Raw genomic sequence first — 12,642 nt, 5'->3', positions numbered from 1 at the left:
CGACTCGCTCGGTTGGCAGTGTTGGCACATCCGTTGGAACTTTCAAATTAGACAGCGTACGTACGCACGCACGCGATCGAGGGAGGCTTCTCGGAGAGCTTACCGTGTCATTCGACCGAATCCATTGTTTCTGAATCGGAGCTGTTACCGCCATCGCGGAATCTGAAGACGCGATGCCGCACAACATTTATTATTCCGACAAGTACTACGATGATAAATTCGAGTACAGGTAAGCAATCATTTTGCGAGTCCTTCACATGGGGCCCTTTTTGCCCAAAAACATGAGGCCCCCTGATCGTGCGACGTAATGGCGTCTTCTTTTCATACAATTTCTACGCGATTCTGCGTGGAACGTGGAATGTCTGCGCGAAATTTCTACGCTCAACTCGGCGTTTTTTTCTCTTGTCACTCGATTCTTTTTTTCTTCCATTCGTCTTGCCGGCTTCGGAATCGAAGCGTTTAAAATGGTCGATTCGGAAGGCTGGACTGCTCGTTCAAGACCGATTTGTCGATGTTTCATTGCGGATTGGGAAGCTTATTCAGCTTGGATTTGTACGAATCTTTGTAGCATTCGCATTTTTCTCTACGAGATATGACTCGCGATGATTTTAACGCGAATAATTTCTCGGAAGGAGAAAAACAAATGTCGAGAGACATGACGTACGTAAAAAAAAAGACGTAATAATAGAAAAATCGAGATGATTTTTTTATGCGTGCTCGCATTAAAAATCATCTTTCAAAATTTTTTTTCTGTTCAAGCTACATTGCAAGGATCAAATAAAAATTCGATGACAAATATTGTTTGATTATAATATTATATAAAATCGCAAAATATAAATTATATTTTGCGAGAATTGTTATTTATATTTGATTTTTACGAATGATATATAAAATTGAATGGAAATTTCATCTAATTTTATAATTAAAAAGTAATTTCATAATTTTTAATGGTTTTAAATATTATTAACCCTCTATTAATTTGAGTTGGTTTTTATGAGAAATTTTTTTTCATTTTCAAATTTCTGTGAAATAAAGAAAAATTTTTCAGATTTTTCTTCCTAATATATTGTTAAAAACCATTTGATAATGTAATAAATATGTTGAAAAATAATCCTTATTTTTACACATTTTTTGAAAGCTTAAAACAGTAAAAAAAAACATTATAAATGGAGGATTAATTATTATTATATATAAATTTATAAATGTCTATAAAAATTTAAAAATCTTTTCACTTCTTAATTAATATGCATTTCGTGATAAAAAAAAATTCAACACGTCGAAGTATCTATTACTATTATCGAGAAAACAATTTATGCATTTAATACATTTTTTTGTCAAAGGGTGTATATATATTAAAATTTGAAAAGTTACAAATAAAGCTTATTGTATACATATTTCTTATTTTTTGCTTTTTTCATGTATTTGTCATTTCTATTTTCTATTTTTTATTTTTTAAATTTTGTATAGGCATGTGGTTTTACCCAAAGAAATGGTGAAGCTGGTGCCAAGAACTCATTTGCTGTCCGAGCAAGAATGGAGAGCTATTGGGATTCAACAAAGTCAAGGATGGGTGCACTATATGATTCATGATCCCGGTATATACTCAGTTTGATCTTAACATTTCCCACAGAACACAAACAGTAATGTATTACATCAATATTATAATTTTCAATTCAACAATAATATAACAATATAATATAAACACATGTTATACATAACAATGATATTATTGAGTACGAAATTATAATATTAATATAATATTTATGTTAGTTGGATTTCTTTGCACGTTGTGTGTCTTTTGAATATTTCTAATCGAATGAATTATTTCAGAACCACATATTTTGCTATTCAAGAGGAAAATAACGACGCCTCTAGAGCTGAGAGGGAAAGAGAATTAAACGCAGCGAAGTTGTATCGTTTTGTAAATAACAATTTAGATCATGTTCATATTTATAGTGAAACATATTTACGATCGTATCTCATCACTTCCTGTTTTTCTCTCTCGGTTTCGCTAGTGAAATCGATGCGCCATGAAACATCAAATTTGCTTTCTAAAAGCTTGATTGAAAAAGTCGCGAACTAATCTTTAATAAAAATAAAGCGACGAATTTTCAAGAAAATTCCACAAAATAGTATGTCCATGGTCGTTTTATCTTTAATTACTTCGCGTTGTCATTCATTAAAAAATGTCAAGCAAGTATGCTGTATATATGTTTATAAAATATATTAGTTTTTAATTCCAGTTTAGCTTTTGTACTTTTCTTTTTGCATTGAAACTCGAGAATAAGAGATACATCGCAATATATTAACTTTGAAACAAAATGAAATGTTCTAGTTTTTTGTTTCCAAAGACTGTAATTCCGAAGCGAAGTAATTCATAAGAATAATGTGATTACAGTGCCTTTTAGTAGGAACTTGTAGAATTCATTCATTTGCATTATACTAGATTAGTGCCCATTAAAGGTTACTGTACATGAAATTAGCTAAGTTAAATATAAAAGCATATGTGAATATTATAAAACAGTGGAATGTCACCAATAATATTATACTTAATAATGTCACGTTATTTATATACTTATGTATTATTTCATTGTTAAAGTTGATTATTTAATGCCACTGTATTTAGATGCTTTATATAAAGCAGCCTTTAATGTGCACTAATCAAGTGTAATACATAAAGTGATCGAATTCACCATTAGTACTTTTAATTAAATTAAGACGCTTATAGAACGATCCTTCTCTTTTTAAGTTTGACTTAATGCAAAAGTATTAATTTATACAAGGGAAGTGTAGATACATTTTAAGTTTATATAATTTGTTCGTTCTGATTTTAACACCTTGACTTTGGCACAGGAAGTTTTCATCACAATTTTTGTGCTTTCTAATTTCGAGTAAATCTATGTGCCGTATATAATTGCCTTAAAAGCTATATAACTGGCTACATTAATTTCATATTCAATATCATCAAGCTTTCTCACATTTGTACTTCATGTTAATTTAGCATCCGAGCGATTTTGGTTTGCCTTTTTTTTGTAAGAAAAGAAAAAGAAAAGTGTATTATTGTGTTAAATAAATGTTTGCATTTATGAGAAATGTTATAGTTTTTTACATCACTTATTAATTATAAATACCATTTATACACATATCTATAACTCGACGAATGACAAAAATTTTCCAAGCGTTAGAAAAATTTAACACCTTGATTATCATCGAATGAGATAATCTCTGCCTTTCTTGCAGCTTCCAATGTCTTCAGTGACCTGATTAACACTTCTGTATCTAGACCGTGAAATTCTAAAATAAGCAATATGATTATTAATATCGATTATTTCTAATACTGATAAATAGAGCAAAAACAAATTATACAATTTACCTTGTTCACTTGTGTCCTCCCCTTGTGTCAATTCGAAGAATGTGCACACAGAGCCAGTGAAGCCATTCTCCTGTGCCCAATTATATATTATATCACCCCATTCCTCTAAAGTGTGCCAATAAACCAACCACCTCTGCTTGGTCTTATCTAGGGGTGACGCATTTCCTGATTTTCCTAATTCTTCCAATATTATTAGTACAGCTTCGGACGGTAATTTTCCTGTTATTGTGCTGTTAAGGAGCTTTTAATAACAGAGTAATTATTTTATTAATATACATTAGCTATTAGGAAACTATAGTAATAATCCACCTGAATACATCACTTAATAGTAAACATAACTGTCAGTTAATTTTCTATTCAACAATACAACTATTATGTTATATTAATTATATTGTTAAATAAGAAATTGTAACGAGTTATATTATAGTTGATGTTTGCTAGGAAATTTTTAATAAGTGAAATCTAAATAATATCAGTAAATGAATCGCTGAAAACAATAATACATGACAGGAATGAGTATTACATTAAGTATAACATACGACAAAATTGGTAGAATAATTGTCATTCGATGTGACGAATAAGGATACTGTTTATGCTAGCATTATTAAATAAAGGATTTGTGTGAATCTCGCGCACATCTACGACCGCCTGTTTTGTGATACGATAGTATTCGAGCACCAGGCTCTTCCAGGCTGCTATTTGTTTAGCTCTAGTATCTGCATGAGGTTGAAGCCTGCAATGAATAAGGCGAAGTCATGTGGCAAAAATTCGAATATTTTTCAAATATTGTATTATCGCCAGATTTAAATTTGCTTTTTGTGTATAATTTACGTTCCTAACCTGTGATATACAAGCTCCTATCAAACGACGATTTTACGAGTAACATCTATTGAATTTTGTTAATCTTTAGCACATGTATGCCACTATTAGTAATATTAATAATTTCGTTGGAATACACATTTCTCGCGATAATACTCACGTAAAAAACGGCGGGAAACTGTATTGCCAGGGCCATTCGATCTCTGCCATTGTTTGGTTATCAACTGTCGCAGACAGCTGTCAGACGCGTGATATCACAGATGTAATGATTAGAAATGTCGAGAAAGAAAAAAATGATTTTCATTTAAAAAACGCTTGATATATTTATTACAAACAATTGACAAAAATCTTGTCTTTATTACAAAATTCATGAAAAATAGCAACCGTTGTGTTATATTTTATATTTCTATTCATATACTATATCATATACTATATATACTACTCTTCACTTATATCCTGCTATATTTATATAATCCGTTAAAAACTTGATGACTAATATAGTGCAACTGATTCGTAATAGTAAATAGTGGAAATGGTCTCTAGGATTTTTGAATTATAAATAACAGAGACTGATAAATATATATATCAAAATATATAAAATATCTAATATTAGCTATTATAATTATTTATTACTGAAAAACAGTAATTAATTACTTGTTGGAATATTATGAACACTGAACAGTGTTTTTAAAATACATAAGTTAATTACTGCCTTTTAGTAGTATTGGCCAATTTTTATTAGATTTTTACATATAAGGGATGTCAGTGGTTGAGATTCAATTCATGAAGGATTCATCAATGAATCCTTCATTTGACATTTTCTTCAATGTAGTTTTTAATTGGTCGCTTATATTATGCACAGAGTTGGAAAGTAACGCGTTACTTTTTAAAATAAGTAATTAGTAACGGTAACGAGTCATTTTTAATAAAATGTAACTGTAACAGTAACGCGTTATTTTTTTTTAAGGAAACGTTTCTACCTCTAATTATGCATATCAGTTACGAACAAAGATTCCTGTAGACAATTAAATAATGATTCTGATAAAACACTTGCTCAGGCCCAAGGACTCTGAATGGTCTTAAACTAGCAAATGGATTCTTTCCACTATAGAGATAATTTACTTTTCTATCCAAGATAATGTTTATTCTGTCTATCTCTTCCTCTAATTCTTTTTGCATATAACATGTTAAGATTAATGGATAATTTTGTTTCGCTAGCATCTGTATGGACGGTGTCCATGTATCTCCATTGGAGATATATTCGTGAATACCCGCATTAAATCCCACAACCAAATCTGGTTTTATGAATAATGGGTTGCATAAGTAGTCCTCATATAACACATCGTGAAATTCTAATGAAATTCTCTTCTTTTGCAACATACAGTTATCACAAATGTGTAATAGATTGGATTTATATTTTAATTCTGGTCCAATCATTATAATTACCAATGATATTATAGCCTTTATTAAATGCAGCAGGATTTCCCATGTCATCAAAGTAGTTTCTTCAATATAACTTGCAGCTATAACATGAATGACTAGATCTTTGCGTTGTGGTATATAATCTAATATTTGCATAGTATGGAACAATGTCAAAGGACGTGTGAGATATTGTGAATGCCTAGCTGCTAAGATATTGTATGACATTTCCGACTCAGTCTGAATATTTCCATAAGCGTTTATAAAGTCATTCATATTCCGAAATGTATCAGTGTCAAAAACATACTGCAAGTAATGCATGTCTAAAGTATTGTTTTCTCCATTTATAAATGATAAATTTGAACGAAGACATAGTTCTAGAGAAACGCAAGTGTCTTTGTGTTTAATACTATTTTTGTGATCTTTACAGAAGCTGACAGATGCACAGCTCTGGCAATCCTCCAACAACTGACCATCCTGTTCATGGCAGACTGTACATTCCCTTAGAAACTGGAACATTTCTTTTTCGTATATTTCTAAAGGACGTTCCAGCTTGAATGATATAAGCAAGATCAAGTTCAGTTTCTGATCGTCCCACTCCTCTAAAGTTCCGTGATCTTCCATTTTGAAGTCTCGCAGTACGTCCTGTATGACTTTACACAAAGATTTATGCTGCGACCAATGCTGCTTTTGATGCTGTCGATTACAATAGGCGATCATTCTACAGCCACCACATTTCTTCAAACAGACGCCATCGCCAAATCGTTTGCAAACATGACACATGGTCGCATAGAAGAACATATTATAATTATCAATTATTTTATTTTTTGTTTCTAATTCCATAATTATCAGTCTTGTATCATATAAAGCTTTCCTTTGATACAAAATAATCTTTTCCCGTTTTGAATTCCTGTCTCCAGACGGAGACAATTCAGCCTGTTTCTGAATGTTTATAAAATACTATAATACATTGATTTAAAAAAGATAAATATTGTACACAATTTAGAATTTGCTTGGAATTGGTTAGAAGGCTTTTTGCAGACTGACATTGATGCGCATGCGTTTTGTTTCCCGCGCTTTTAATTCTCTGAATTGATGAAATGTTCTGATGGTGCTGAAAATCTGTACTTCATCGATCTGTTCGCGTTGCTTACACTTTTTGCACTTAACATCTTCGTTTTTTCTTTCAACGCCTGAATATATATTTATCTCTTTTTAAGTACAAACATTTTTGGGAATTTCAAGCAATACAAACAAATCTCATAGCACTTCATAAGTCTGTTCGCATTGCTTGAAATCCCCAAAAATGTTTGCACTTTTAAAATGAAATAAATATATATTCAGGCGTGAAGAGAGAGAATAAATGCATGTGCTGAGTGCAAAAAGTGCAAACAGCCCGAACAGACTATTACGTCTATATAAACACCACAATTACTGACACTTTAATTATCATCATTAGTATAAAGAGTTAAAGAAATATAATTAAATTTAAACTGCTACTAAAATTCTTTAAAAAATTCCATAGACATTATTTTAAATTTTGTATTTAGAATCTATTGTTATTATTTATATAATATATTTATATAATATATTATTATTATTTATATTAATATATTATTTATTTTCATAAAAAACATACATTCTGTACAACACAGAATTTACAAAATTTCCAGCATCACAGGAGATTGGAGTGTTATAAGATGTGCACAAATATATATACACACAACTCCACGATATAAAAACTTTGTATTACATCCTAGCAATATTCCTCGCGATATACATTCATATGTACATACGCACACACATATATATATGTATATATACATACATATATGTAGTTTAATTGAATTAATATAACTAATACGTGATATATAACGATATTTATTCTTTTTTTAAAATACTATTCTCTATCCAGGAAGAGTTCTGAACTGTAATTAAAATGACAAAACATGTCACAAGACCAGTCAACTTATAATTAGACTTGAAAGTGAAGACAGCATAAAATTTGCTTTTTTGTGCAGGACTAGTTCTTATTGTTTATCGAAATGCAAATCATAGCACCAAAATTTGGCATTTTACAATTTCATTCTTTATCATACATAAATTTTGTTTTATAATGTACACGTCGTATAATTACGCAATCTATAAAAACTGGCAGGTGCACAAAATTATCAGTCGCGATTATATCCAATCGTTGCATTTTTTTAGGCTTTAAAAAATCGTACAACGCGGACAACATATTGTTTGCATATCGGACATTCAGACATTTGTTTGCCACAATTTATGCAACAAGCCATATGACCGCATTCTAAAATAACACACTCAATCGGCGCATCCCAGCAGATTTTACACAATTCTTCCTGGCTAAGTTGTTCCACATCTGTAATTTTAATAATGTATTTTATGGTAAATGACAGAACATAAAATATATTAAATAATATCAAAACAAGAATATAAATAAACGCTCGAAGTTTGCAATGCAAAACAATTAACAAATCAGCGACCAAATAACGACTAAGTATGAGGTGTTTTGTTAACATATTAATATAAATTTAACCTATCAATATAATTATCAATATATAAATTATAATATAAACGTTTCGGCTTCACACAGAGCCTTCCTAGAGACATAACATTATATATCGTAATTGTTAAAACTAAACGAATATTGTTGTTACATATTTTTTATAAAAATCTTTGAGGAAATCATTGTCGCACCATTATATAAATCAATTGTGAAAAAATCCTTACATTATGGGATTAAACGTAATTCTCGTCATTGAACGAGTAATTGGTTTTGCATTTTTAATATGAACATCTTTTGAAGATCTGACATGATTCACCAGTATATCATCAATAATTGATATAGGATTTTTCTTTAATTTAAAATAGTTGTAAAGCGAAAGAAATATGTTAACTTATTTATACTGAGGAAGGCTCTGTGTAGCTGAAACGTTTATATTTTAATTTATATATTGATAGGTTAAATTTATATTAATATATTAACAAAATACCTTATATTGCTCGTTATTTGGTCGCTGATTTTTGAATTGTTTTGTATATTAAATAATCTTGTATACCTATATAAATATCTCTTTACTGTCTAAAGAACAACCAACATTATATTCTATATGAATATAAATATTATCCGGTTGTGTTACGATATATACATTATAATAAATTATTTTACGCTACCTTTTCTAGACTGATTATACTCCTGCCATAATCTGGTCACTTTGTTCAATAAATCTGATCTTTCTATGCAGCCTTTATAATCTACGCGATTTGTACTCAACAAATTTTTCAATTGTTTAATACTTAGATACTCTAATTCTGATGCTTCTTTTATGTCTGATAATTGCACCTTATCTGACCACTGCAAATAGAGATAAAATATAATATAAATACTATACAAATATTTCATAAATGTTGTTTAGAAGCATATACCGTAGGAATCTCTGTGACCATATCCGATTTTTTTTCATTCGACGTTTCGGGAACTTCCTCCTGCTCGATGATTACTGGCTGCGATGCAGTACTGGGCCCAGTTGGACTGCTGTCATTCCCAAATATTTCTTCTATTAAGAGGTCAGTATTTTTCGTTGGTCTCTCCTCGGGTGATTCGCTATCACTGCTAAGTGGAACACTAATAACCGGACTACTATGACTACTTTCACTTGCTTCCTCCGCCATTTCAATGTCTTCGTTTCTCACAGGTTCTGCTGATCCCTGCACGTCCGTTGCGTTTGCACCAGATTCATTATTTGCAGTACTAACATTTGGCATATTTTCCATTCTATTTAAAGGAGAATCAACTCTGGAACTAAACAGTCATATTACTTAGAAAAATATTTTTAAAAGAGAAATATAATTTGTATAAATTTTGTATTAAAATAAAATAAAATAAAAAGAGTTCATATTAGACAAAAAACTTGGCTCTCAAAGAATTCAAGTGTTAAGCCTAATTATACACAATTGAAAAGCACAGATAATAGGAATAGAAAATAACAGATTTCATCCTATTAGAAATTATGTATTTTGATGTAATTGATAGATTGAAAGCTGTTATTCCCTGTTGTCCTATTGTCTGTTCTTTTCTTATTAAGTCTACCAGTAATTATATACACTGCAATGTAAAACATACTGTTGTTCTTCAGCAACATTTTGCGTTCTGAAGCTTGTACTGTTGTCAGAAGTCAAGCTCGAATCAGTTCCATTAGCAAAAAGCATTAGTAAATGCACCAAGTCTTCTTTCTCTGAAATTCAAGTATAATTTTATAAAAAAAATTCTTCAAATTCTTATGAAATTGATATTAAGAAGGTATTATTACAGAGAGAAGCATATTGACAGGCAGTATTGTACATATTAACGCACGTACCGACACAACCTTTAACAGAAACTTTTTTTGCCACAAGATACTGACGCAAGTCCCTAGAACGTATCTGTCTGATTTGATTTCTGATGAGTGGCCTCATTGACAATAGACCACAGCTATCGCAGGTGAACACCTTGTCGAATCGTTTGATAACACATTCGGAACAGAAATATCTTAGGCAGTCCACGCATTGTTTCTAGAAATTATACAAGGAATAAATATATATGTCAAATATTAAACCAGAATTTCGTAATCAAGAATTATGATAAAGTTCGATCATCAGGCAAATAAATTCCTGGAACCAGATTACTGTGGAGTCCTTAATAAAAAAAATTTCTAGATTACCTAACAGAAGAAGGTCAAATGTTAATTGCTAAATAATTTAGTACGCAGTGAATCTGTGTCATCACTTGGTTCTACGGTGACATTTGCATGACAATTTGAAGGCTCGAATTCATTGTCCGGACAAACATGACTTGTCAAGGTTTGTCGAATTGTCGGATCGCCCGGTCGTTCAGCGAGGAAACCGGTCGTTCAGCGAGGAAGAAGGGCCAGGTGTCCCCGATGAGGGTATCCACTCACTTTTCTCTTAAACAGGTTGAACTTTGCATTGCAGGCTTCGCAAGCCATCTCGGGTCGCCCGTTATCGCCCGTTCGTTTCCTGAAACGTTCTCGTTTTGCGCGTCGTGAGATATCACTGTGTTGAGAGACCGAATAGGAATGACAGGTACTATACGTTGTATTCTGCATGAAAATCTCGAGCAGCGTAACGTGAACGCCGACGATCGTGATGTAAGGACGAGCCGGACGAGCGTAATCCGTTCAGATCGATAGTATGATGTTGTTATCGGTACGATATAAGATCGTATAAGTCCGAATCAGTCCGAATTAGTCCGATTACTCCGAAGTCCGAACAGCCCGACTAGTCCGACTACAAAGAGAAAAAAAAACAAAGATGCCCAATCGGTACAAGGAATATATTTCTATCTTATCTACATATGATAATAAAGATGCCTTTTCATGCTGACGCTCGATGCTCATTTTCGGCTTCAAAATGAGTCTAGTATTCAGATCTTATATTCATGACCTTCTTAAGTACAGTCTTAAGAAATAACCAATCAGAGGGCTGTATTAACATTTTAAGACTATTTTGAAATAAGAATTATGAATACCGCCCTAAATTACGTGAGAAATTGACGAATATCAATTTTAATCACGTGATCTATTTTGACGCTGAAAATGAGCGTCGAGCGTCAACATGAAAAGGCACCTTAATAGTGGGCGAGTTCAAGTTCAAGACGGCAAAACGGCTAGGCATGCTAATCGAACGATTGAATATGATTGATTGAATCTATAAGTAACAAGTAATTATGTTTATTTGCTCGGCGAGTAGATTAGCTCAAGTTAGCCGTTTTGTCAACTTGAACGCGTCCGTTATCGCGTCGGTGCTATCGCCTTTGTTCCCTGAATAAGGCGGGATCAAAAATTATCACTCGATGACTTAACTCTTACTAAAGGATTCTACTTGCGTCTTCAACTTCTTGTTTATTGCTAAATATGGCTGAATACGATTGCGAATGTAAAAAGAAGAAAAAAATATTTAGAAACGTGATTGGGAAAATTACTTTACAAGTTACTTGTAAGTTATTTTTTTAAGTGCAAAAGTTCGTATATTTTATCTTTTATATTATATTTTATTTATTATAGTTTATATTATATTTTATATAATTATATCTGCACATAAGATTTTAGTCAGCAATACGTTAATGATTTGTTTACATAAAAATTGCTGATAAATTTGAAAATTTCAGTAAATTGGCATCGATTATATTCGCGTTAAAGTTTGATGTATTTTACTGACAATTTAAAACTTGTTGACTTAACGAGCAAATTATCAACAAAAAGCAAAGGTTGATTCTTATCTTCAACTTGCTATTAGATTAGCAAAATAAACTTAATACGGTTTTTATCGATAATTTGTTCTCAGTAAATTTTGTTGTATACTTGCTTGTACCATTTTACAGATATTATATAAATATAATAGAATTTGCATCAAGTAAAGATATCTTTTTGTTACTAAAATTTATAGCAAGCATTTAACGAAAGGAGGAGGATTTATTCCAAATAAATATGGCAACTCCATCGCTCCGTTTAAGCTGGAATCACTCGAATTGAATGTAATTGACCTCAAACTGTAGATTTTCGTGAGTGTGGACAAAATTTGGAGGGGACCGAAATCAGTCCTTATGGAATGCCTATGAAATCACCCCTCCTCCTTTATTTTTAATAGACTCGGCTTACTTGGAACATAATAATAATAACCCAAGGAATACTAGGTCAACAAAAAATCAAAATGATTTTATTTTGATTCTTAACGTTAATAAACAATTAAATTTTCTAAAAAATTATCATTTTGACATCGAAATAAAGTCATTTTAACTTTCTTTTGTATTCCTTGAGGAATTTAAAGTAATAAGTGGAAAATATAAATATAAGCACGCGAATCTCTCCAGCTACCTGGATGACATGGTGTGGTGTAAACGGAAAGTGAACAGAATAGGCTCGGCACTTAACGTATTAATTTAGTCACTTCACAGAACTTGACAGATATACAGGTAGTTCTAATACTTCTAATAATGTTCTGCTTATTATCAA

General features: G+C 31.5%; 4 protein-coding genes across 4 annotated transcripts; 1 reads left to right on the top strand and 3 right to left on the bottom strand.

The window, feature by feature from the left end:
- Positions 1–11: 11 nt before the first annotated feature.
- Cks30A (Cyclin-dependent kinase subunit 30A) lies at positions 12–3,052 on the top strand. The gene is made up of 3 exons (XM_087415468.1): positions 12–229; positions 1,468–1,595; positions 1,831–3,052. The coding sequence occupies exons 1-3, from the start codon at positions 174–176 to the stop codon at positions 1,896–1,898; spliced, it is 252 nt and encodes an 83-aa protein (XP_087271594.1). The 5' UTR covers positions 12–173; the 3' UTR covers positions 1,899–3,052.
- A 5-nt stretch (positions 3,053–3,057) lies between these two features.
- Vps25 (vacuolar protein sorting 25) lies at positions 3,058–4,571 on the bottom strand. The gene is made up of 4 exons (XM_011066425.2): positions 4,353–4,571; positions 3,961–4,106; positions 3,374–3,592; positions 3,058–3,294 (listed from the first exon to the last, which is right to left on the bottom strand). Exons 1-4 carry the CDS (start codon positions 4,400–4,402, stop codon positions 3,182–3,184), a joined length of 528 nt encoding a protein of 175 aa, XP_011064727.2. The 5' UTR covers positions 4,403–4,571; the 3' UTR covers positions 3,058–3,181.
- On the bottom strand, positions 4,490–6,455 carry LOC105152275 (putative protein MSS51 homolog, mitochondrial). Its single transcript, XM_011066453.2, has one exon. The coding sequence runs from the start codon at positions 6,452–6,454 to the stop codon at positions 5,192–5,194; it is 1,263 nt and encodes a 420-aa protein (XP_011064755.2). The 5' UTR covers position 6,455; the 3' UTR covers positions 4,490–5,191.
- LOC105152256 (E3 ubiquitin-protein ligase RNF34) lies at positions 6,427–10,946 on the bottom strand. Its single transcript, XM_087415466.1, has 6 exons — positions 10,570–10,946; positions 9,991–10,183; positions 9,756–9,867; positions 9,059–9,434; positions 8,807–8,987; positions 6,427–7,991 (listed from the first exon to the last, which is right to left on the bottom strand). The coding sequence occupies exons 1-6, from the start codon at positions 10,735–10,737 to the stop codon at positions 7,816–7,818; spliced, it is 1,206 nt and encodes a 401-aa protein (XP_087271592.1). The 5' UTR covers positions 10,738–10,946; the 3' UTR covers positions 6,427–7,815.
- Between the last annotated feature and the right edge of the window lie 1,696 nt (positions 10,947–12,642).

The sequence above is a fragment of the Acromyrmex echinatior genome, chromosome 18 (genome assembly GCF_024713525.1).
Source record: "Acromyrmex echinatior isolate Ae372 chromosome 18, ASM2471352v2, whole genome shotgun sequence".
Lineage (NCBI taxonomy): Eukaryota > Metazoa > Arthropoda > Insecta > Hymenoptera > Formicidae > Acromyrmex > Acromyrmex echinatior.
Note: the sequence above shows the minus strand (reverse complement) of the source record. Positions and strands in the feature narration are given on the sequence as shown.